General features: G+C 47.7%; 1 protein-coding gene across 2 annotated transcripts in view; it reads left to right on the top strand.

Annotated features, from left to right (window-relative positions):
• The first annotated feature begins 3,303 nt into the window (after positions 1-3,303).
• Positions 3,304-20,888, top strand: part of MMP28 (matrix metallopeptidase 28) — a 42,297-nt gene continuing 24,712 nt past the window's right edge. For both annotated transcript variants that reach the window (XM_039507336.1, XM_039507335.1), the window contains exons 1-3: positions 3,304-3,431; positions 15,889-15,968; positions 18,567-18,754. In XM_039507336.1, the coding sequence (XP_039363270.1) occupies positions 3,339-3,431; positions 15,889-15,968; positions 18,567-18,754 (361 nt within the window). In that variant the 5' untranslated portion in view covers positions 3,304-3,338. The remainder of the gene's footprint in view (positions 3,432-15,888; positions 15,969-18,566; positions 18,755-20,888) is intronic.

Genomic DNA, 20,888 nt, shown 5'->3' with positions numbered 1-20,888 from the left:
TGCTAAAGGGACTGTGCCTTAGAACTGCCCTGAGGAACATTTGGATCTTGTAACTGCTTGGCTGTGCTTGGAGAGAGGGGTAGCTCAATGGTTTGAGCATTGGCCTGCTAAACCCAGGGTTGTTAGCTCAATCCTTGAGGGGGCCATTTAGGGATCTGGGGCAAAAATCTGTCTGGGGATTGTCTTGCTTTGAGCAGGGGGTTGGACTAGATACCTCCTGAGGTCCCTTCCAACTCTGAGATTCTACAATTCTAAACTGACACCAAAGATTCCCATTGTACACTCCCTTCCCACATCTCAGCCCTTGTCTCTGATGATATCACCCCTCCAGGCTCATTGCCATGGTATCTGTGCATCTACCACAATTCCAGCCTCGCCACTCCCTTCATTTCCTGTCTTTGGGCCAGCTATCACTCAGCCTCTTCTGGCTGGAAAAACATCCCTACATCCCACAGCACTTGGGTCTCCCCTTTCTCATCCTTTAAATCACTTCTGTGGCCTGCAAGTCTGCAATCTGTACGACAGACAAACATCAGACAAGGTGCACTGGGAGAATCAGAGGCTGGCTATTGTTTACAATTGGGATGGGCGTTGATGTGGCCATTATAAACCAGTGCTACTGTGGCATCAACCCTCAGTGGCCCAACACTCTGAGTCCTTCTTCTCCTAAGGCAGACTGATCGAACTGAGCTAGATGTCTGTGTATTCTCCATCCACCTGAGATTCCTAGGACCTGCACTTGGGCAGGATGCTTGGGAAGAGAACCCACCGGCTGCAGGGAGGGATGGGTAGATGGGAGCAGGACAGGTTCAGATGGAGTCATCAAGGAGAGGCCTAGAGAAGGGGGAAAAGGAAGAAATTCAAGTGAGTCAGTACGTCCACACTGCAACTGGGCACAGGGAGCTGAATGGGTAAACTGCCCCCAGGTCAGACCTAGGGTTTCAACCCCGGGGTGGTTACCCCTCTGTGGTTAGCTGTTGCTACACTGTGATTTTTAGCACGCTGGCTCAATCAGACCTAATGCTGGTATGTCTCCCCCAGGGGGAAGTGACACCCCCAGCTGCAGTGTAGACATACCTTGAATTGCAAAAGACACACAGAGTCAGACTTTTGATCAAGGCTTCTTAACCCGTCATAAACAGATAGTTAAGGGTTAAGGTCTCTTTTACCTGTAAGGGTTAACAAGCTCAGTGAACCTGGCAAACACCTGACCAAAGGACCAATCAGGGGACAAGATACTTTAAAACCTCGGTGGAGGGAAGCTTTTGTTTGGGTTCTTTGTTTTGGGGGGTGTTCTCTCTTTGGATCTAAGAGGGGCCAGATGTATATCCAGGCTCTCCAAGCTTCCTGAAGTATTCTCTTCTATTCAGTATAGTGAGTATTAGAAAGGCGGATTAGTCTTTTAATTAATTTCTGTATTTGCAAATGTGTGTTTGCTGGAACAATATTTTACCTCTTTGCTGTATTTGTACTGATGCTAGCTCTCTAGTTTCATAAGCTGTACCCTGTAAACTTCCATCCGGATTTTACAGAGCTAAATTTTACCTTTTCTTTTTTTTCTTTAATTAAAAGCTTTTCTTTTTAAGAACCTGTTTGGTTTTTCCCTTGTTTGAGACCCCAGGGGATTAGTCTGACTCACCAGGGATAGGTCTTTAGATTCAAGGAGTTTGAATCTGTGTTAAGATCCCAGGAATTTGGATCTGTGTTAACCCTATATTTTTGGCTGGTGGCAGTGTTACCAGATCTAAGCTAGAATTTAAGCTTAAAAGGATCCATGCAGGTCCCCATCTTTTGGATGCTAAAGTTCAAAGTGAGAAATAAACTTATGACAACCCCGTGTCGCTGTTGTTCCCGGGTTACTAGTCCATGGTGGATAAAAGCTGGGTGAAGTCATGAAGGCAGGTTAGGAATTCCTTGAGATGAAGGATGGTCTCCTGGGTAAGGGATTCAATGGACTACACTCAACTCTCAGCTCTGACCGCCTTGGACTGGCCATTTAAAAAAAAAAAAAAATCTCCCTGTGCCTCAGTTTCCCCACCTGTGAAAGGGGCTGATAAAACTTCCTCTTCATACTGTAAACTCATCAGGATTGTCTCCTACTATATGTGTGTGCAGCAAAGGGGGCTCAAATTCAGAGATTCTGGCTGCTGTAGTAATAAAAATACATAATAATAATGTAAGGCTGGAGTGTGGTGCGAATTCCGGTAGCTTGCTACTAACTCTCTGCAGCGCCCCCAGGTGCGGAGGGGCCGGGATTGGGGCTGGTTTTATTTCACGTCTTCATTAATAAGCTGGACGGGGTTGGAGCCACGCCTGGCTTAAATGAACACGTCTGCAGCCGAGATACTAAAGCCCACGGGTGTCTGCAGAGCCGTGGCAGGGCCCTGTGCCACCAGGGTAGAGCGAGGCCACATTTTTAGTCAAAGCTTTTTGCAGATTCACCTACCTCACAGTGTGTTGTGAATTTGTGTCCACGGTGCCCAATTGTTTTGGGGGCCGCCTCCCCCCGATCTTTAAAATAAATAAACGAGGAACAGAAAAGAGAACCCCTTCGGGGTGTGATTTTTGCCATTCAAAATGACGCGCTGTTTCAAAATTTCCTTTAATGTTGTGAAAGGATCACGATCAAAAGTCACCAGAAACAGCCCAGTTGATCTCAAACAAAATGTTTCCGCTTTTTTATTCAAAAATATCCCCGCTTGGGTTAGACCCCAAACCCTTGTTCGCAGCCCATCGTGTCTCCCTTGCTCCCCCAGAGACCAGGCGGGTGAGGGTATAGCTTTGATTGGACCCGGGGCGAGACAGGGATGAGCTTGCCAGCGTAGGGTGACCAGAGGTCCTGATTTTATAGGGACAGTCCTGATTTTGGGGTCTTTTCCTTATATAGGCTCCTATTACCCCCCACCCCGATTTTCCACACTTGCCGCCTCGTCCCCCCAGTACTCCGAGCTCTTCTAGGGGGCTAGACAAGCCTGGGCCTCGGGGCTGGCCGAACTGACCGGCCGCTTGAGGACGAGCCCCCGCCAGAGGAGCTGGGTGCGTGGGCCAGCGGGGCGGCGGCAGCCAGAGGGGAGCTGGGCCGTGACCCGAGTCCCGGCTGTGCGGCTCTGTCTGAGACAGGCGGGGCGCAGGAGGCTCCCCGCGGCTCCCCGCACGCTGCTGCTGCCGCCGGGCGCTGCGCTCCGGGCTCCGGGCCGGGACCGGGACCTGCCCCAGCCCCAGGGGGCGGCGAGCCCCGCCCCGCCCCGCCCCGGCAGCGAGCCTCCGCCGGGCGCGCCGAGCCCTGCCCCAGCCGGGAGCCGGGCGAGGCGCCAGAGCGGCCGGCGGAGCGCGCGGGGATGGAGGCGGCTGCGGCGCTGGCAGCCCTGGGGCTCCTGCTGCTGCTGGCGCGGCCCGGCCCGGGGGCCAGCGTGCGGCGGGGGGGCGCCAAGGTGAGGGGCGCGGGGCTGGGGGCATCCCGGGGGGCAAGGGGAGGGGCCAGAGGGATCTGGGGGGCTGTGGGGATCCTGGGGGGCCATGGGGATCCCGGGGGGATGGGGCCGTACCGGGGGGCATGGGGAGGGGCCAGAGGGATCTGGGGGGCTGTGGGGATCCCGGGGAGCCATGGGGAAATCCCGCTATCAAAATTGGGCTACTTGAGAGACAAACTGAAAGTGGCTGGAAGGAAATCGGGGAATTCCTTCGTCCATCTGCAATTGTATTTGGGTTAAAGTTTCTTTTTGGTCTTTATGTCACTGGATGTGTGTGTCCTCGCCTGGTCCTTGTGGAGATTTTAGGTGTCAGATTTTGGCACAGAACAGAGGGAGCCTTTAGGGATTTGAGGTTCTTCACAGCTGGGCTCTGATTCAGCGAAGATTGACACAGATGCTTAATTTTTAAAACCATGGGTGGCCCTATTGGATTAACTGGGGTTGCTCATGGGCTTAAAATTAAGCATCTGCTTAAAGTTAGGCACGTGCATACAATCATGCAGGATCCTGGTTGTAATGTATAACCTACAAGATCGGGGAGAAGCTCCCGCCCGCCCCCCGTGTGATTATTGGCATTGCCAACCCCCAACTGCTCCAGAACCATGAGCCCAGCTCCTACAATTGTGAGACTGGCATAAAAGCATGAGATTTAAAAAAAAAAAAAGGGGGGGGTATTTTTATTCCCATCTGGGTTTTGAGCGTGTGTGTGTCACATTTTAAAGCACCTCTGCTCAGTCCTGAGGGTTAGAAAACAGGAAGGATGGACCAGTGTTTAGGGCCTGGGACTTGGGAATCCTATATTCAAATCCCTGCTTTGCCACTGACTTCCTATGTGGCCTTGGGCATGTAGTCTGTCTCAGTTCTGCATCTGTAAAATGGGGACAATAGCACTGCGTCACAGCGGGTTGGAAGGATGAATATATTAGAGTGTGACATGCTCAGATACTACAGTCCTGCAGGCCACGTAAGTACCTCCAGCGTTTATTTTTGTTTCTACATGAAAGCGGAGATGAGTGCTCTGAGATCTGCTGATGAATGTGTTATCTAAGAGCGTGGTGGTGGTGTTAATAATAATCCTCAATTAATCACATGACTCCAGAAGCTGAGGCTTTAAGAAAAAAACATCAAATCTGGCCAGACAGGAGTTGGTAACACTGGACTATATAAACTAGGCGCGCAAGTTTGTGTGCAAATTGTTAATCGCTTTATTTCCTGGCTTGGCCTTTGTTTTTCTTTGTGTTAGTGGTGACTGCAATGGCAATAAAAAATAAAGTTGAAAAGCTACATCTGAAATATCTGAATGTTGAACCATTATTATCCCCTCTATGCACATGGAGAAAAGGAGGAGTGGATTCAGATCGGATTCGAATTTGGGAGAGTTCGGTCCCAGTCCCATGCCAATGTTTAGCTGATTCAGGAGTGCGCTTTGCCAATTCTCCTTGCAGTCAGCGGGACTTTCTTAAAACAGTGGTATGTGTGCTTTTGCTCCCATTGGCATCGATTAAAGTTAATCACATGCTTAAAGTTAAGCACGTGCGGAAGTGTTTTCCAGAATCTGGCTCTCTGTGAACAATGCAATAAAGGACAAAATCCCTGAAGCTTGACGAAGGAAGCACCGTAAGGCCATTGGAAATAGGCAGAAAGATGGTTTAGAAAAGAAAGACAGAGAAAGGGTTGACGGAGAAGTGAGAGGGAATGTAAGGCACAGCTGAAACCTTCTCATTGAGGAATTTTTTATACCTCCTCCCCCAATATCGCCGTGGTGTCTGGCTCCCATTTCTCTCCCCCTTCACATGCGCAGTCCTGAGCACAAATTGAATGCACTTCCTGAGGTGTATTTATATAGGCTGAGAAATCCTCCAAAATATCCCTAAATCTGCCTTCACTTGGTATAGTAGCTTCTCCAACGTAGCCGCTTTGTCCGTGTGTGTAAAACTGATCTTGCCAGCACGGGCAGGAGTGGATTTTGTGTTTTTGTTTGTTATTGAGTGTTGGGATTAGCCTGCTGTGCTGCGGTGTGCATTCCCCTCCCTGCAGCTTCAGTGCAACTAGTGCTGCCTTTAAAGGAACTAAACGCTGGGGCTGTCGATTAATCGCAGTTAACGCCAGCGATTAACGCAAAACAAATTAACTAGATTAAAAAAAAAAAAGTCGCGATTAATCGCAGTTTTAATCGCACTGTTAAAGAGTAATAGAATACCAATTTATATGTATTATCAATGTGTTTGGATGTTTTTCCACCTTTTCAAATATATTGATTTCAGTTACAACACAGAATAAAAGTGTACAGTGCTCACTTTATATAGGGTGACCAGACAGCAACTGTGAAAAAACGGGACGGGGGTAGGGGGTAATAGACGCTTATATAAGAAAAAGTCCCAAAAAACGGGACATCTGGTCACCCTAACTTTATATTATTATTTTTTATTACAAATATTTGCACTGTAAAAAAGATAACCATGCAAAGCAGTGTGAACCAACACGCTTTCATTTTCATCATCTGACTCAGATGCCACCAACATAAATTAACTCATTATTTTTTAACCAGAGTCATCAGCATGGAAGCATGTCCTCTGAAATGGTGGTTGAAGCATGAAGGGGCATACGAATGTTTAGCATATCACCTCGCAGTGCTGGCTACAATAGTGCCATGCGAATGTCTGCTCTCTTTTTCAGGTGACATTGTAAATAAGAAGCAGGCAGCTGTATCTCCCGTAAATGTAAACAAACTTGTTTGTCTGAGCGATTGGCTGAACAAGAAGTAGGACTGAGTGGATTTGTAGGCTCTAAAGTTTTACATTGTTTTGTTTTTGAGTGCAGTTATGTAAAAAAACACATTTGTAAGTTGCACTTTCATGGTAAAGAGATTGCACTACAGTGCTTGTATGAGGTGAATTGAAAAATGTTATTTCTTTAGTTTCTTTTTTTACAGTGCAAATATTTGTAATCAATAATAATAATATAAAGTGAACACTGCACACTTTGCATTCTGCGTTGTAATCAATTTATTTGAAAATGTAGAAAAACATCCAAAATATTTATAATAAATTTAAATTGGTATTCTGTTGTTTAAAACTGCAATTAATCATGACTTTTTTTTTTAAACTTACCATTAATTGTGATTTTTTTTTTAATGGTTTGGCAACCCTACCAAAAACCTCACTTTTGTAGGGTTAACCTCATACTCTTACCATGGTAGGAAACAGAGGATGCTAGAGTGACAGAAATAAAATATGTTTCACTTTACTGAACCGTGTATCTATCACATTGGCCACATCACAGGCTTTTCGTCAGAGCAAGCCTTGGAAGGATTAGGTTTTATCAGCACATGCCGATAAATGTCAATTTCAGCATATACACACAAAAGGGAGGAAAAAGTGTTTGGATAATAATTAAAATTTACAGATAGGCAAAGAGAGAAAAATGCTGCTTGAAAACTAATTCCAGGTTGATTTAAGGCTGTTTGCTTTCTCTTTTTGACGGGTGATGGTGACAATTTGTGTGGGAATGTCCTTAAAGCTTTGACTTTTTGAATTTCAAAGTCTACTGTTATTAAATAATTATTGGCTGACCCCTCCACTGTGAGACCCCCCCTCTAATTTCATGCAACTGTGAACATTTAAATTGGGGGGGGAAAGTGCTTAAAATGCATACTTTTGCACAACTGTGATAATTTAACTTGAGAAAAATGCTTAAAAATAAATATCCCTATTATCTGTTGAAGTTTAAAAAAAAAATCAAATTCCGCCAACGTTGTTAATAACGGCAACTCAGAGATGGTGATGAGTGTGATATAAGAACCTATATAGCAGGGGTTGGCACCCTTTCAGACGTGCTGTGCCGAGTCTTCATTGATTCACTCTAATTTAAGGTTTCGCGTGCCAGTGATACATTTTAACCTTTTTAGAAGGTCTCTTTCTATAAGTCTATAATATATAACTAAACTATTGTTGTATGTAAAGTAAATAAGGTTTTCAAATGTTTAAGAAGCTTCATTTAAAATTAAATTAAAATGTAGAGCCCCCCCGGACCAGTGGCCAGGGCAGTGTGAGTGCCGCTGAAAATCAGCTCGTGTGTCGCCTTCGGCACCCGTGCCATAGGTTGCCTACCCCTGCTGTATAGAACAGACCTTATGAGGAAGGCACTGGACTTGGATCGATTAGTTTACACGCCCAGCTTGGCCACAGACTGTCCATGTGCAAATCACTTAGGCCTGCTCTCCATTTAAAAATTAGATCCATTTAGCAGCGTGGCTCAGGTCTGTGAGAAATTCCACACCCTGAGTCCTAACCCACGGGGAAGACACAACTAGGTCAATTCTTCCGTAAACCTAGCTGCCGCCTCGTAGTGGTGGATTAACGACCTCGACGGAAAAACCCCTTCTGTCACTGTAGGAGGCATCTACGCCATGGCAGCCCAGCTGCAGCGCCGTAACTGTCCTGCTATGGCAGCTGTAGTGTAGACATGCCCATAGACGTAGCCTGAACTCTTTGGGACAGGGACTATCTCTTGCCAAGCGTCTATGCAGTGTCTCGCCCAATGGGAGTCTGGTCTGTAGGTGCTATTGTATTTCTGCTAAGAGTGACACCCCCACAAACTTTCTTTGTGAAAGATTTAAATTCAAATGTTTTTAAAAATTCTGCTGTTGGAATAAGTCTTTCAATTTGGCACCAGTATATTTCCTACCTTAACAGGAGGAAAAGTAGCCCGGGTGTGGAGGGAGCGGTCATTAGTCAATTTCCTGTGAGGAATAACAGTCATCATTTAATTGATCCTGTAATCTAAGGAGGAATAAAAGGCTCATTAGATCATAGCTGCTAACAATGGCTACTGACTGCACCGAGCTGTCAAACAGTTCAAAAATTTCAACGTGAACCTCCACACGAATAATTGTGGTGCAATTACGTGAGTCACAGATGTGACTGTGCAGTGCGAACAATCAAACTTTCTGTACAGCTGGTTCATGAAACAATCATTGCTTATTCCTGAAAATAGCACCCTGGAGTCTAATGTTTGAAAGCTTCTGGGACCAGTCAGATTTCCGCTTTATATTTACTTTTCCTTTTATATTGACGAATGGTGACAGATTCTATTTTCTTCTCTCTTGATATCCTTTTAAAAACAAAAACAACCCCCTCCCCGCAAAGATTAATTTTTTTTAAAAAAAAGAGCAACATGTGCAAACGGGTTTGGCAGATATTTGGGTGTTTGTAGGGTCAGAGCCTCATTCTGCACTCTGGCAAAACTCCCCCAAGCGTCTTAAAGCATCATCTGATGTCACTTGCACCACAGTAACTTCTGCCTCTCCCGCGTGTGAGTGAGATGACCATTGGGCCCCCGAGAGGGGAATGCAGGCTCTGTCCCACGTAGTTGCAGTCGCTCGGTGCAAAGCTGAGACGGCTGCTTTCACTGACAATGGCCGTTATGTTCCCAGGGTCCGTGCTGAGTGAGGGGAGTGTACAGTAGCCGGAGCGTGGAGGCCAGAAGATGAAAGGAGGGCGGAGGCATATAGTTCACGAGCAAAGGGGAAATTCTAGTTCACTCTGATGGGAAATTTATTTATTTAATATTAAAACAACTGAGAAGAATCTTTGATTGCTCAGTGGAAAGTAACACGTCACGGATGACCCACAGGCCTGAAACTGTGCACATTTCAACCTCCTCGTGGTGGCTATATTTAAAAAAAAAAATGTATCGGGTTATACTATTACTGTTCCAGTACCAGCCGTGCTCTGCTTGATGTTTTCCAGACAGGCAGGAAGCCAGTGGGCCAGGTTGTTATAGGGCCGTTGCAGGTCCGGTCCGTTGAAATTGGTGAAGATACTCGATTTACACCAGCTGAAGATCTAGCCCAAAGTCCCTGCCCAGAAAAGGCAGGTCAAGAAGACAAAGTATGAAGAGCTTGGGAAAGGCTTAAAATATACAGTCAAAACGTACACAGCTTGCGGGTTCTGTCTTCATTCCAACCATTCTCTGCCTGTTGGTTAATTTCATGTTGGAGCAGGTCTTGAGGGACATGCAGGAGAGAGCGGAGGAATTCACGTGCAGGGGTGGAAGAGTAAAGCCGGGTGGTGGTTTAACCAGTCTCGGTCCTCGTTTTCTGCTGAACTTGGTTTGTGTACCGGTTCGATGACGGAGGACACTGAAGCTGTACTTGAAGTATCGAATGTGTGTTTAAAAAAAAGATCCCCGAGGACTCACTCCAAGAGGTTATGCCGTCAGGAATGCAGCTTTGGAGTGTGGGAAGTAAACAAACGAGAAGTCTTCACAGCCACCTAAACCACATGTTTAGAAAGCAGTGAACCAATTAGGATGATGCGGTTAGCATGGATCCTACCACTGTAGCGCTTACCCTCCTGTAGCACTCTTCACCCAAGCCTCTCACCATGCTTTGTCAATGCTAATTCAACCCTTATCAGTCCTCTGAAGTAGGTAAGTATCGTTGTCCCTGTTGGAGGGAAACTGAGGCATGGGAGTTAAGAGGTGCTGAGCACCTGCAGCTCCCATTGACTTTCAGTGAAGCTATTGGCCCTGTGCATGTCTTAGCTGCCCCTAAGCATAGGTGCTGGAAGTAGGGGTGCTGGGGGTGCTGCTGCACCCCCTGGCTTAAAGTGGTTTCCATCATATCCAGGGTTTACAGATTGGTTCAATGACTCTCAGCCCCCACACTGTACAAATTGTGTATTGTGCTGACCATTGGTAATGCTGACCTTGCAGTAAGGAACTCATTGGTTTAACTGCCGAATTGGAAGGCACATGGATTCACTTGTGTGGCAATCATCTTAGCCATATAATAACAGCTGGCTCTTAGACAGCGCTTTGCATTAGTAGATCTCGGAGCACTTTGCAAAGGAGCTCGGGGGCATTATCCCCATTTTAAATCTGGGGAAACTGAGGCACTTCCTGTTCCAAAATGTATAACCCCCAACACAGCTACTTATCGGGGGCTCATAGAATTGACTTGATTCCAATGCTGAGACCTGGATTTGGAAGAAAGGGAAATACAGAAAAGGTTCCTTGGAGATTTCTGGGACCGATAGCCGAGGAGAGGCTCAGGGCCAAAGGAGGTGGCAGCCATTCAAACGAGGGAGGAGAGTTTCTGATCTAAGACATTTACGATTGGCCTGAAATCCCGCTGTCTTGGGGTTCAGGATTCAACCTGCAACTAAAATCTGCTGCTTCTAATTGTGATTTCCAAAGGGAGGAAATTCGAATTGTATTTGCTTCTTGCTCATGGACACGTTAAAGTGAGGAAACACCTTGCCCTCGTCCTGAAGTGTCCGTAGGGATGTTTTCCCCGGCGGTGACTCTTGCTCCCGTGGAGTGTTATCCGAGGCGAGGCCAGGATGTTGCAGCTTTGTCTTCCCTTCCAGCTACAGGCAACCAGGGCCAAGCTTCATGCAAGTCATTTGTGGGAGCAGCGGTGGCCGGGCTGTATGCTTCAGGGCTGAACCCTCTGCTATAAAGGGCTAATTGGATTCAATGGGTTGTGGGTCAGGCCCTGACCAGGAAAGCAGGGTCTCTGTCATGGGTACTTACAAGGCCTCCATTGTCTTAGTACCTGAGTCCCCAGATCCTCAAAGGCATGAAGGTGCTGGCTGCCGAGCTCCCGTTGAAATCAGTGGACATTAGGTGCCTATATACTTTCGAGGATCCGGGCTCTTTGCTGTATTCTTCACACAGCACCCATGTGGGGCAGGGCAGAGTTGTTCTCCTTGTCATACAGATAAGGAACCGAGGCACAGAGAGGCTACACCATGGCACTTCCCTGCCTCAGTTTCCCTGTCTGCAAAATGGGTCAATACACACCACCTTTTAGGGGCGTGCTCCTTTGTCAGTGAACATCCACGTCGGGGCCCGAAAGGGTTCAAATACCTTCACCACTTTCACCCCATAAATCCCCTCCCCTGCAGCATCCTCAGCCCCGTGCATAGCAAGTCCCTCCTGACCTGGCCTGCTCCCTGGGGCGCTTGCTGGCTTCCAACCAGCCAGAAGAATTTCCCTCTTGTTTTGCTCCGTTCTCCAGTGCGGAGGGAGTGCTGGGCATATTTTCCTTTAATGCTCAGCTATTCATTTCCTGCTGCTTTTTATATTGCATGGAAAATAGAATTTCCCCTTCTGCGGTGGCGGTGGGGAGAAGGCGGGGGGAGGGAGCTAAAACTTCCCTAGCATCTTGTAGCTTTAAACTATAGTTCTAATGATATTTAATCATCTTGTTTTGATCGAGTTACATAAAATCCCCCTATTTGTATTCTCCGGGGTGGGGGTTCAGAGCTGTTGCAATTCTAGAGGCTGTGTTGTCTATTGATTAGAGCAGAGGCGGCTGAGAGTCAGGACTCCTGGGTTCCACTGTTATAGTCAAAGGTCTCTGGTGTAGGGACCTAGGCTCTGATCCTCAAAGGTATTTAGGCACCTGCCTTCCATTGATTTCAGTGGGAATTAGGTGCCTAAATACCTTTGAGGACCTGGACCCTTGTCGAGTTCAGTGTCTGATAATTGCCATTATCAGAGAGCCAGAGAACTGCACACACACAGAGCAGAACTCACCCCTTTGTTCATAGGCCAGCATGAAACCTGGGCATCCACTTCACTACTAGAAGTTTGTATCTGCATCCGATCCATGAGCCGCAAAAAGGGTCTGTGGATATCTGTGGATTTGCAGGGCTCTATTCACTACCTCTTAGTGCAGGAGTTAATGTCACTCACAAGGAATAATCATTTTGTATCATTCAAAGCTGAGTGAAATCCAGGCAGTTTTAAGGGCTTGTATATGCTGGGAAGTTAATTCCGAGTAGGCCTGGTGTGAATTTGAAGCAGCATAGCCATTCCTGATTCACCCCACTGTGTGGATTAAACTGATTTGGAATATGGCACTCTGGAATAAAAGCATCCAAACGGAGAGTTAATCAGGAATAGCTATTCCGGAGTAACCCTCCATGTAGACAAGAGCCTCACAAACAGCATGAGACCTTGTTGACACACAAAAGTTACTCCAGAATCGCTACCGTGCTTTAAATTCACACCCTACTTAAATCATAGTTAACTTTCAACTATAGACATACAGACAGCTTTCTTTGTGGAGAGAAATAAATTAGATTTGCCCGTGTTTTAAGAATTTGAGGTATGATTAAAACACACACATGGAAATGTGCTTAAAACATGACTTTTAAAAAAAAACAAACAAGTATCCCTTTTAATGTTTGTAAAGGGCTTTTAGACTCTCTGATTAAAAATATGCTGTGGCAAAACAGTCTTGTAATTAGACCGTACGCTTTTTGTATCAGGGACATTGGCTTTCCATTTGTGCTGCATAGCGCCTTTTTATGCAATGAAACAATTTTGCAATGTAATCTGCAGAATAACAAACACAAATGTATAGGCGTTAAAAAAAGAAAAGAAAAGGGGTGTGTGTGTGCAAGAAACCGTCTATTCCTCAGACATATTTTTTTCCATGGTGTGTGGTTGTAGCCGTGTCAGTCCTAGGATCTTAGAGAGACAAGGTCAGCGAGGTGATACTTTTCATTGGACCAATTTCTGTTGCTGCGGGAGAGAAGCTTTCAAGCTACACAGAACTCTTCTGGGAGCTTGTCTCTCTCACCAGCAGAAGTTGGGCCAGTAAAAGATATTACCTCCCCCGCCCCCCTGGTGTCTCTAACGTTTTGTGTGTGTTGGCTATACCAGGTGCTGTATATCACAGCTAGAAAGACGTTGGCTTTTCTGATTAAAGACCAATCTCTGGCAGGGCTATATGATGAAATCTGTGGTCTGCCTGCTTCCCCCACCCCAGAATGCTGATAAGGAAAGGGGAGTACCGGAGAGAACAGAGATGGACCAGCGCAGTGCCTCTGGGGGTCTGCTGGTCTCTGCTGAGTCTTGGCTAGAAGCCGGATTAATGAGAAATGTGCTGTCTTTGTAGCATGCTAGGATAGCGTGTAATGGAAACGGCTTGGCTTTCCCTGAGACCGATTGCTCACAAAGACCGAGCCAAACCGCAACGTCACCCAACGGGTCAGAAACGTGAGGGCTGCTTGCAGTGAGATGAGCTTCAGTGCTAACGAATTTAAAGTCAAGCACCTAGGAACAATCATTGGAAACCTTAGGACCTGTGCGCCTCGCTACCATTGATGGGTTCATCCTCACCACCTGCCTGGGAGGCAGGGCAGGATCCCCATTGCACAGATGGGGAATTGAGGCACAGAGACATCATGGTTTAGGGCTGTTTTAACTATGCTGGTATAGTTAAAGGGGCAAAACCCCCCGTGTAGATGCAGTTGTGGTATAAAAGCATTTGTACCAGTATAGCTTTTTCTGATTCAGCGGAGCAAAATGAGCGATACCGGTATAACTGGATCTGTGCAAAGGCTTTTAGGGATGTAACTCTGTCTGCAAAAATCACCCCCCCTAATCAGTGTGGCTGTACCGCTAAAGCTTTGAGTGTCGACTGGGCCTAAGTGACTTGTCCAAGGCCACCCTGGAAGTCGGTGGCGGAGCTGGGAATTGGACCCAGATCTCGTGGCGAAGGGTCTAGCCTGTCTTAGACAAGCTGTAGTGAAGGACAGTGTTGGAGAAGAAGGCCTCAGAGAAGAGAGTCTGAGGGAGCTGAGATTATAGCCTGGGAAGGAGAAGATTGAAGGAAGGCAGCTATAAACACTTCCAAGGAGTGACGGGAGGGAACCGTTCATCTCACAGAATAGTAGGAGCAGCAGGCTAAATGTGATGGAGGGAGAAATCCGAGATGATAGCAAGACTAATGCTCGTAGCCATAGCAACTGGAGGTTGGGATGGACTCGCCAAAGGGAGTTGAGACAACTGGGCCCTGATCCCGCTCACGCTGAATTCAGTGGCAAAGCTCCCATTGTTCCCCGTGGGTGCAGGGTTATGGCCTGTCATGGCAGACACCAAAGAGGATGGGATGTTAATGTGACCAAGTGTAACTTACGTGTCCAGGAACTGGGGAGGTGTAAGGTAAATAGTATTTTAAAGACCCTTGTTATGTTTTATAGCACACACACAAGGAAGTTAGATAAAAACGTAAATACTCTTGCTGGAAGGTTGCAACATAATGTAACTTTATTTCTCAGAATTCAGAAAGAACGACACACGAACCCCAAAACAGGAGAGACAAAACAGGCTGCTCCCTAGGGGCAAGGAGGCATAATTTTCCAGCCTGACTCTCATCACAAGCTTCACTCTAGAGCCCTATAGCCTGCTAGCAAGACCAGGAGCCCCTTCTCCCCTTAAAATGATAGCTTGCAAATCCAGCATGGTCCTCAGGACACCACAAATATATAGTTTAAATGAAAATATCCACATCCACCCAGATTCACCAACCCACACGGATGTATTGCTGACACCAGGGCTGACTCTAGCTGAAGGGCTTTTAAAGACCAAGGGCCTCTCAATAAGCATAGTCGCTGTAGCGCCATTGAAGTCAAAGGAGCTTCACTGATTTACACCAGGTGATGATTTGGCCCCAAATGTTCTCCTCATCATTGGTGCAGTTTACACTTTTGACATTTCTCTTGCCTCGGATCATGAAAACAGCCCAGTCGGTCTCACTTCGGTTTCCCATCAGTTACGCTCTCTGGTTCTCACCTGCTAGCAGGAAAAGTTGGTTGTCTAATGAAACTGTTTCCACTGGGATGGGAGACAATTTCCTGGGAACTTTTCTATGCATTTTATATGTTGGACCAAGTCTGAACTGACGAGGTCCCTTTATTTAAAATAATGAATAATTAAAGAACAATCGGGAAAACAGAACTCCCTGGTTGCTGGGCAGAGAACGCCACGAGAGCATGTTCCCTCTCCAGGGATGCATCCGGTTCCTTTGCACACAGCTTTACTGTGGCCACAGATCTCGCCTGGGCTCAATCCTTTCCCCCACTGAAGTCCATGGGAGCCTTGCCATTGACTTTGTAGGGAGCAGGATGGAGCTGATCAACATCCGGCGCCTTCCTCGTCCCTCAGCGGTTTAGAACCGTTTCAGTACGCGTGGTGAACTTTGGCTATGGGCTGTGTGGTTGGCAGGTTGTGCCCAGAGCTCTCTGTTTGAGAGGCATGTTTCAGTATTTCCAAACTACCTCCCTCTGCTGGCTGGAATCAGAATGGCCCAATAATGTCAGACGCCCTATACTGCCAGCAGAGAAAGAAGAGTCCCTTTTAGCTCAAGTAGTGGGGCTGGTGCTTTTGGGACAGGAAGATCAGTTCTGTGACTTCTGTCCCCACAGTGAGCAACATCCACACAGCTGTGTGCTCCTAGGTGGGCCTGGTTTTGCTGCACTATTTCCAGACGTAAACATTGTATCCCAAGCAATCAAGTGCAGATGAACAACTGTTAATATTCTCAGGCTTTTTTTTCCCCAGTTGTGCTTCAGCTACAACTTACTTTTCTGTCTTCCTATTTTCCCTTTGATGGCAGATGTTCCTGGAGAAGTACGGCTACTTTGATGAGCCAGCTCCTAGTGGACCCACTTCTGAGCAGTTCGCAGAAGCAGTGAGGTAAGAATCTTCCTTTCTGTAGAAATTTCAAATGCAACAAACCAAAATCCCCCTCCAGCCCCTGGCTTCTGGGTGGTGTGAGCTGTACCCTGACCTTAGGTAGGGTTGTCAACTTTCTCCTCACACAAAACCGAACACCCTTGCCCCGCCCCTTTGCCGAGGCCCCGCCCCACCCACTCCACACCCCCGCCCTCCTTTCGCTCGCTCTCCCCACCCTCACTCACTCGCTCATTTTCACCGGGCTGGCTCAGGGGGCCGGGGTGTGGGAGGGAGTGCGGGCTCCAGCTGGGGTGTAGGCTCCGTGCTGGGGCCAGAAATGAGTTCAGAGTGCGGGAGGGGGCTCCCGGCTGAGGCAGGGGCTTGGGACATGGGCAGGGGGTGTGAGGGCTCCGGCTGGGGGTTCAGACTCTGGGGTGGGGCTGGGGAGGGGGGGTTTGGGGTGCAGGGAGGGGTTGAGGGCTCCGGCTGGGGGTTCAGACTCTGGGGTGGGGCTGGGGATGAGGGGTTTGGGGTGCAGGGAGGGGTTGAGGGCTCCGGCTGGGGGTTCAGACTCTGGGATTGGGCTGGGGATGAAGGGTTCGGGGTGCAGGAAGGAGCTCTGGGCTGGAGCTGAGGGGTTCAGAGGGCAGGAGGGGGATGAGGGCTGGGGCAGAGGATTGGGGCACGGGGTGGGGAGGGTGTCAGGCATGCAGGCTCCAGGCGGCGCTTACCTCAAGCAGCCGCCATGTCCCCCCACTTCCGGCTCCTACATGGAGGCGCGGCCTGGCAGCTCTTCGCGCTGCCCCGCCCGCAGGTGCCAGCCCCGCAGCTCCCATTCGGGGGACGACATGGCAGCTGCTTCCCAGGAGCCACGCGGCGTAGAGGCTAGCAGGGAGCCTGCCAGCCCCGCTGCGCAGTGCCGCCAACTGGACAGTCAGTGGCGCTGACCGGAGCTGCCGGGATCCCTTTTCAACTGGGCGTCCTGGTTGAAAACCGGACACCTGGTCACCCTAACCTTAAAGTCTCTTCCCAGCAAAGGTCTTTTCCTGTGCCCTGTCTAGCTTCTAAGCAGGCAAAAGCACAGCTGGTTGTTGTAAAATACACAGCCGCATGCTCAGCTCCCAGCAGTGATGCGCTGACCTGCACCATTCGGCCCGGTATCTTACTGCACAGATTCGTTTGCCTTTTATGGCCTGGTTAGAATAATATCTGCAGCAATGCTGCAGTTCGTGGCTGGCTGGAAGATTTCATGACTGCCTGGGATGACAGCAGCACTTATATAATAACAACACCACCTGGTCCGTCTATGGTGCTTTTCAGCAGTAGATCTCAAAGCACATTACAAAGGAGGCCAGTATCATCCCCCCCATTTTGCCGATGGATAAACTGAGGCACAAGACATGAGTTGCCCAAGGTCACCCAGCGGGCCAGGAGTAGAACCCACGTCTCCTGAGCTCTAGTCAGGTGCTGTGTTCGCTAGGACACACTTTCTCTGTTCTCTCCTACGCTGGCGTAGAGGGGCCATAGATTCCGAGGCCAGAAGGGTCCATTGCGATGGCAGGATAGGTTGTCTCCCAGGAGCTGTGCTCTTCCTGGGGCTTTCGTTAGCTGATTAATGCCAGGGGCGGGCCTCCCACCCCAGCGCATCCTCGTGGATTGTGTTAGGTGCCATGGAGAAGATTGCCCTTTCCGAGGGAGCCTGGCGCCAGAGAGTTTTCCCTCCCTTCCCCAGGTGCCAAGCATATGAACATGAGCAAGAGGGGAGTTTCACGCTAGTAAAATGGCACCAGCCGCCAAGGCAAAAGCTGTATCGACCTCTGGCTGCATTGCGCTAACAGCCCCGGGAGCCTGTACTGCAGCAGATGCAGCAAGAGACATGTGGCACCCAGGAGTGCTGGGAGCTGGCTGATTTCATTTGCCTGGGCCCAATCCCCTGACAGGCCGGGGACAGGGTTACCAAAGGTTAATACGCCGTCACGTGGGCAAGGGTCAGTGTGTGCTGACTCCTATTCCAGCTCCCCTGGGCCACGCTCTGATCTCGGAGACACCTGTGCGCTCTCAGGTTACTGCATTGACTTCAGTGCATGTGCCCCAGTCTGATTAAAATCCATTCAGTCCTGGGCCTCCCCTGCTAAGTCTGCCAGCCGGAGCCAACTGTGCTTCTCACCTGAATGTGGATACCCGCCTGTGAGAAACGGAACTGGGATGCGCCAACTCATTTTAGCATGGCAGGCAGTGTGGTGCAGTGGTTAGAGCACCGGCCTGCGCGTCAGGAGGCCTGGGTTCTAGCCCAGGCTCTGCTGTCGCATTCCCTGCTCTGTGCCTCAGTTTCTCCTCTGTGCAGTGTGGGTAACCACATCTATAAACAGCTTTCAGATATGTGGATGACAAGTGCTGCATCCTGCTCCCAGTACAATGAAAGCTTTGCCATAGAACTCAGTGGGCCCGGGATCTGGTCCTATAGGTGTCGAGCACTATCATTTCCCATAATGCACCAATGCCAGTGGCTCTTCTGTGTGAACCAGTGATTGAGGGCTGGGCGGCTCCAGGGCTTGCCATCATTCTGTGTGGCCCTTCAGTTCCCTGCTGTCTCTGACGTTTCTTCCCCTTCTTTCTCAGGGAGTTCCAGTGGGTGACCCACCTGCCGCTCAGCGGGGTCCTGGATACTTCCACGGTCCACCAGATGAACCTGCCGCGGTGTGGTGTGAGTGATGCAGAAAGCCACGCTGCCTGGGCCGAGCGGGTGCACGTCCTGCTCTCCGGCAGACGGGCCAAGACGAGACGCAGGAAGCGCTATGCGCAGCAGGGTAGGTGCTTTCGCTGTTCACTGAGATTGTCATGGGCTGAGTGCAATAATGCAGGCTGCTGGCCAATAAAACCTGGGTGCTTGCCCAGGCTACATGTGATTGAACTTTTACATACTGTGACTTGTATCAGAGGGGTAGCCGTGTTAGTCTGGATCTGTAAAAGCAACAAAGAATCCTGTGGCACCCACGAAAGCTCATGCTGCAGAACGTCTGTTAGTCTATAAGGTGCCACAGGATTCTTTGTTGCTTATACTGTGACTTGATTCCCAGAGCTCCTGTAACTTGGCTGAGGTGCTGGTAGCCTCTCCTAGCAAAACAAGAGCAGGAGAAGACCTAGCAGGTTACCTTGTCCCGCTCCTGCCTAGGATGGGTCGTTCCTAGAAGCTGCCTGAAGATGGGCCCTTCTGCTGAGTTTTACCCATTCTTTGGCACATCTGACCTCAGCAACAATTAGAGCTGATTGGAAACTGAAATTTCTGTTCCATGGGAAATTCTGAAATTTAGATTCTTTTTAGGGCTGTCAAGCGATTAAAAAAAAGTAATCGTGATTAATCGCGCGGTTAAACAATAACAGAATAGCGTTTGTTTAAATATTTTGGGATGTTTGCTACATTTTCAAATATATTGATTTCAATTACAACACGGAATAGAAAGTGTACAGTGCTCACTTTATATTTATTTTTGATTACAAATATTTGCATGGTAAAAAACAAAAGAAATAGTATTTTTCAATTCATCTCATACAAGTACTGTAGTGCAATCTCTTTATCATGAAAGTTGAACTTACAAATGTAGAATTATGTCCAAAAAAAACCCCTGCATTCAAAAATAAAACAATGTAAAACTTTAGAGCCTACGAGTGCATTCAGTCCTACTTCAGCCAGTCGCTCAGACAAACAAATTTGGAGATTTGCAGGAGATAATGCTTCCCGCTTCTTGTTTACAATGTGACTTGAAAGTGAGAACAGGCGTTCGCATGGCACTGTTGTAGCTGGCGTCGCAAGGTATTTACATGCCAGACACGCTAAAGATTCATATGTCTCTTCATGCTTCAACCACCATTCCAGAGGACATGCATCCATGCTGATGGTAGGTTCTTCTCGATAACGATCCAAAGCAGTGCCGACCAACACATGTTCATTTTTATTTTCTGAGTCAGATGCCACCAGCAGAAGGTTGATTTTCTTTTTTGGTGGTTCGGGTTCTGCAGTTTCCGCATCTGAGTGTTGCTCTTTTAAGACTTCTGAAAGCATGGTCCACATCTCGTCCCTCTCAGATTTTGGACCGCACTTCAGATTCTTAAACCTTGGGTTGAGAGCGGTAGCTGTTTTTAGAAATCTCACAGTGGTACCTTCTTTGCATTTTGTCAAATCTGCTGTGAAAGTGTTCTTAAAATGACCATGGGCTGGGTCATCATCCGAGACTGCCATAACATGAAATATATGGCAGAATGCAGGTAAAACAGAACAGGGAACATACAAGTCTCCTCCAAGGAGTTCAGTCACAAATTTAATTAACACATTTTTTTTAACGATCATCATCAGCATTGAAGCATGTCCTCTGGAATGGTCCTGAAGCATGGAGGGGCATATGAATGTTTAGCAGATCTGGCACGTAAATACCTTGCAACGCCAGCTACAAAAGTGCCATGCGAATGCCTATTCTCACTTTCAGGTGACATTGTAAATAAGAAGCAGGCAGCATTATCTCCTGTAAATGAAGACGAACAAGTTTGTTTACAATCGATTAGCTGAACAAGAAGTAGGCCTGAGTGGACTTTGTTTTGTTTTTGAGTTTAAAGATAAAGAGATTGCACTACGATACTTGTATGAAGTGAATTGAAAAACACTGTTTCTTTTGTTTATCATTTTTACAGTTCAAATATTTATAATAAAAATAATATAAAGTGAGCACTGTACACTGTATTCTGTGTTGTAATATAAATCAATATATTTGAAAATGTAGAAAAACATCCAAAATATTTAATAAATTTCAATTAATTTTTTAATCACGATTAACTTTTTTGAGTTAATCGTGTGACTTAACTGCGATTAATCAACAGTCCTAATTCTTTTTTTTTTTCCTTGTCCTGAATCATAAGGAAAAGCCAAACTTCCTCATGGAACAAAAATTC

The sequence above is a fragment of the Mauremys reevesii genome, linkage group 20 (genome assembly GCF_016161935.1).
Source record: "Mauremys reevesii isolate NIE-2019 linkage group 20, ASM1616193v1, whole genome shotgun sequence".
NCBI lineage: Eukaryota > Metazoa > Chordata > Testudines > Geoemydidae > Mauremys > Mauremys reevesii.
This window is presented reverse-complemented; position numbering and strand designations above follow the sequence as displayed.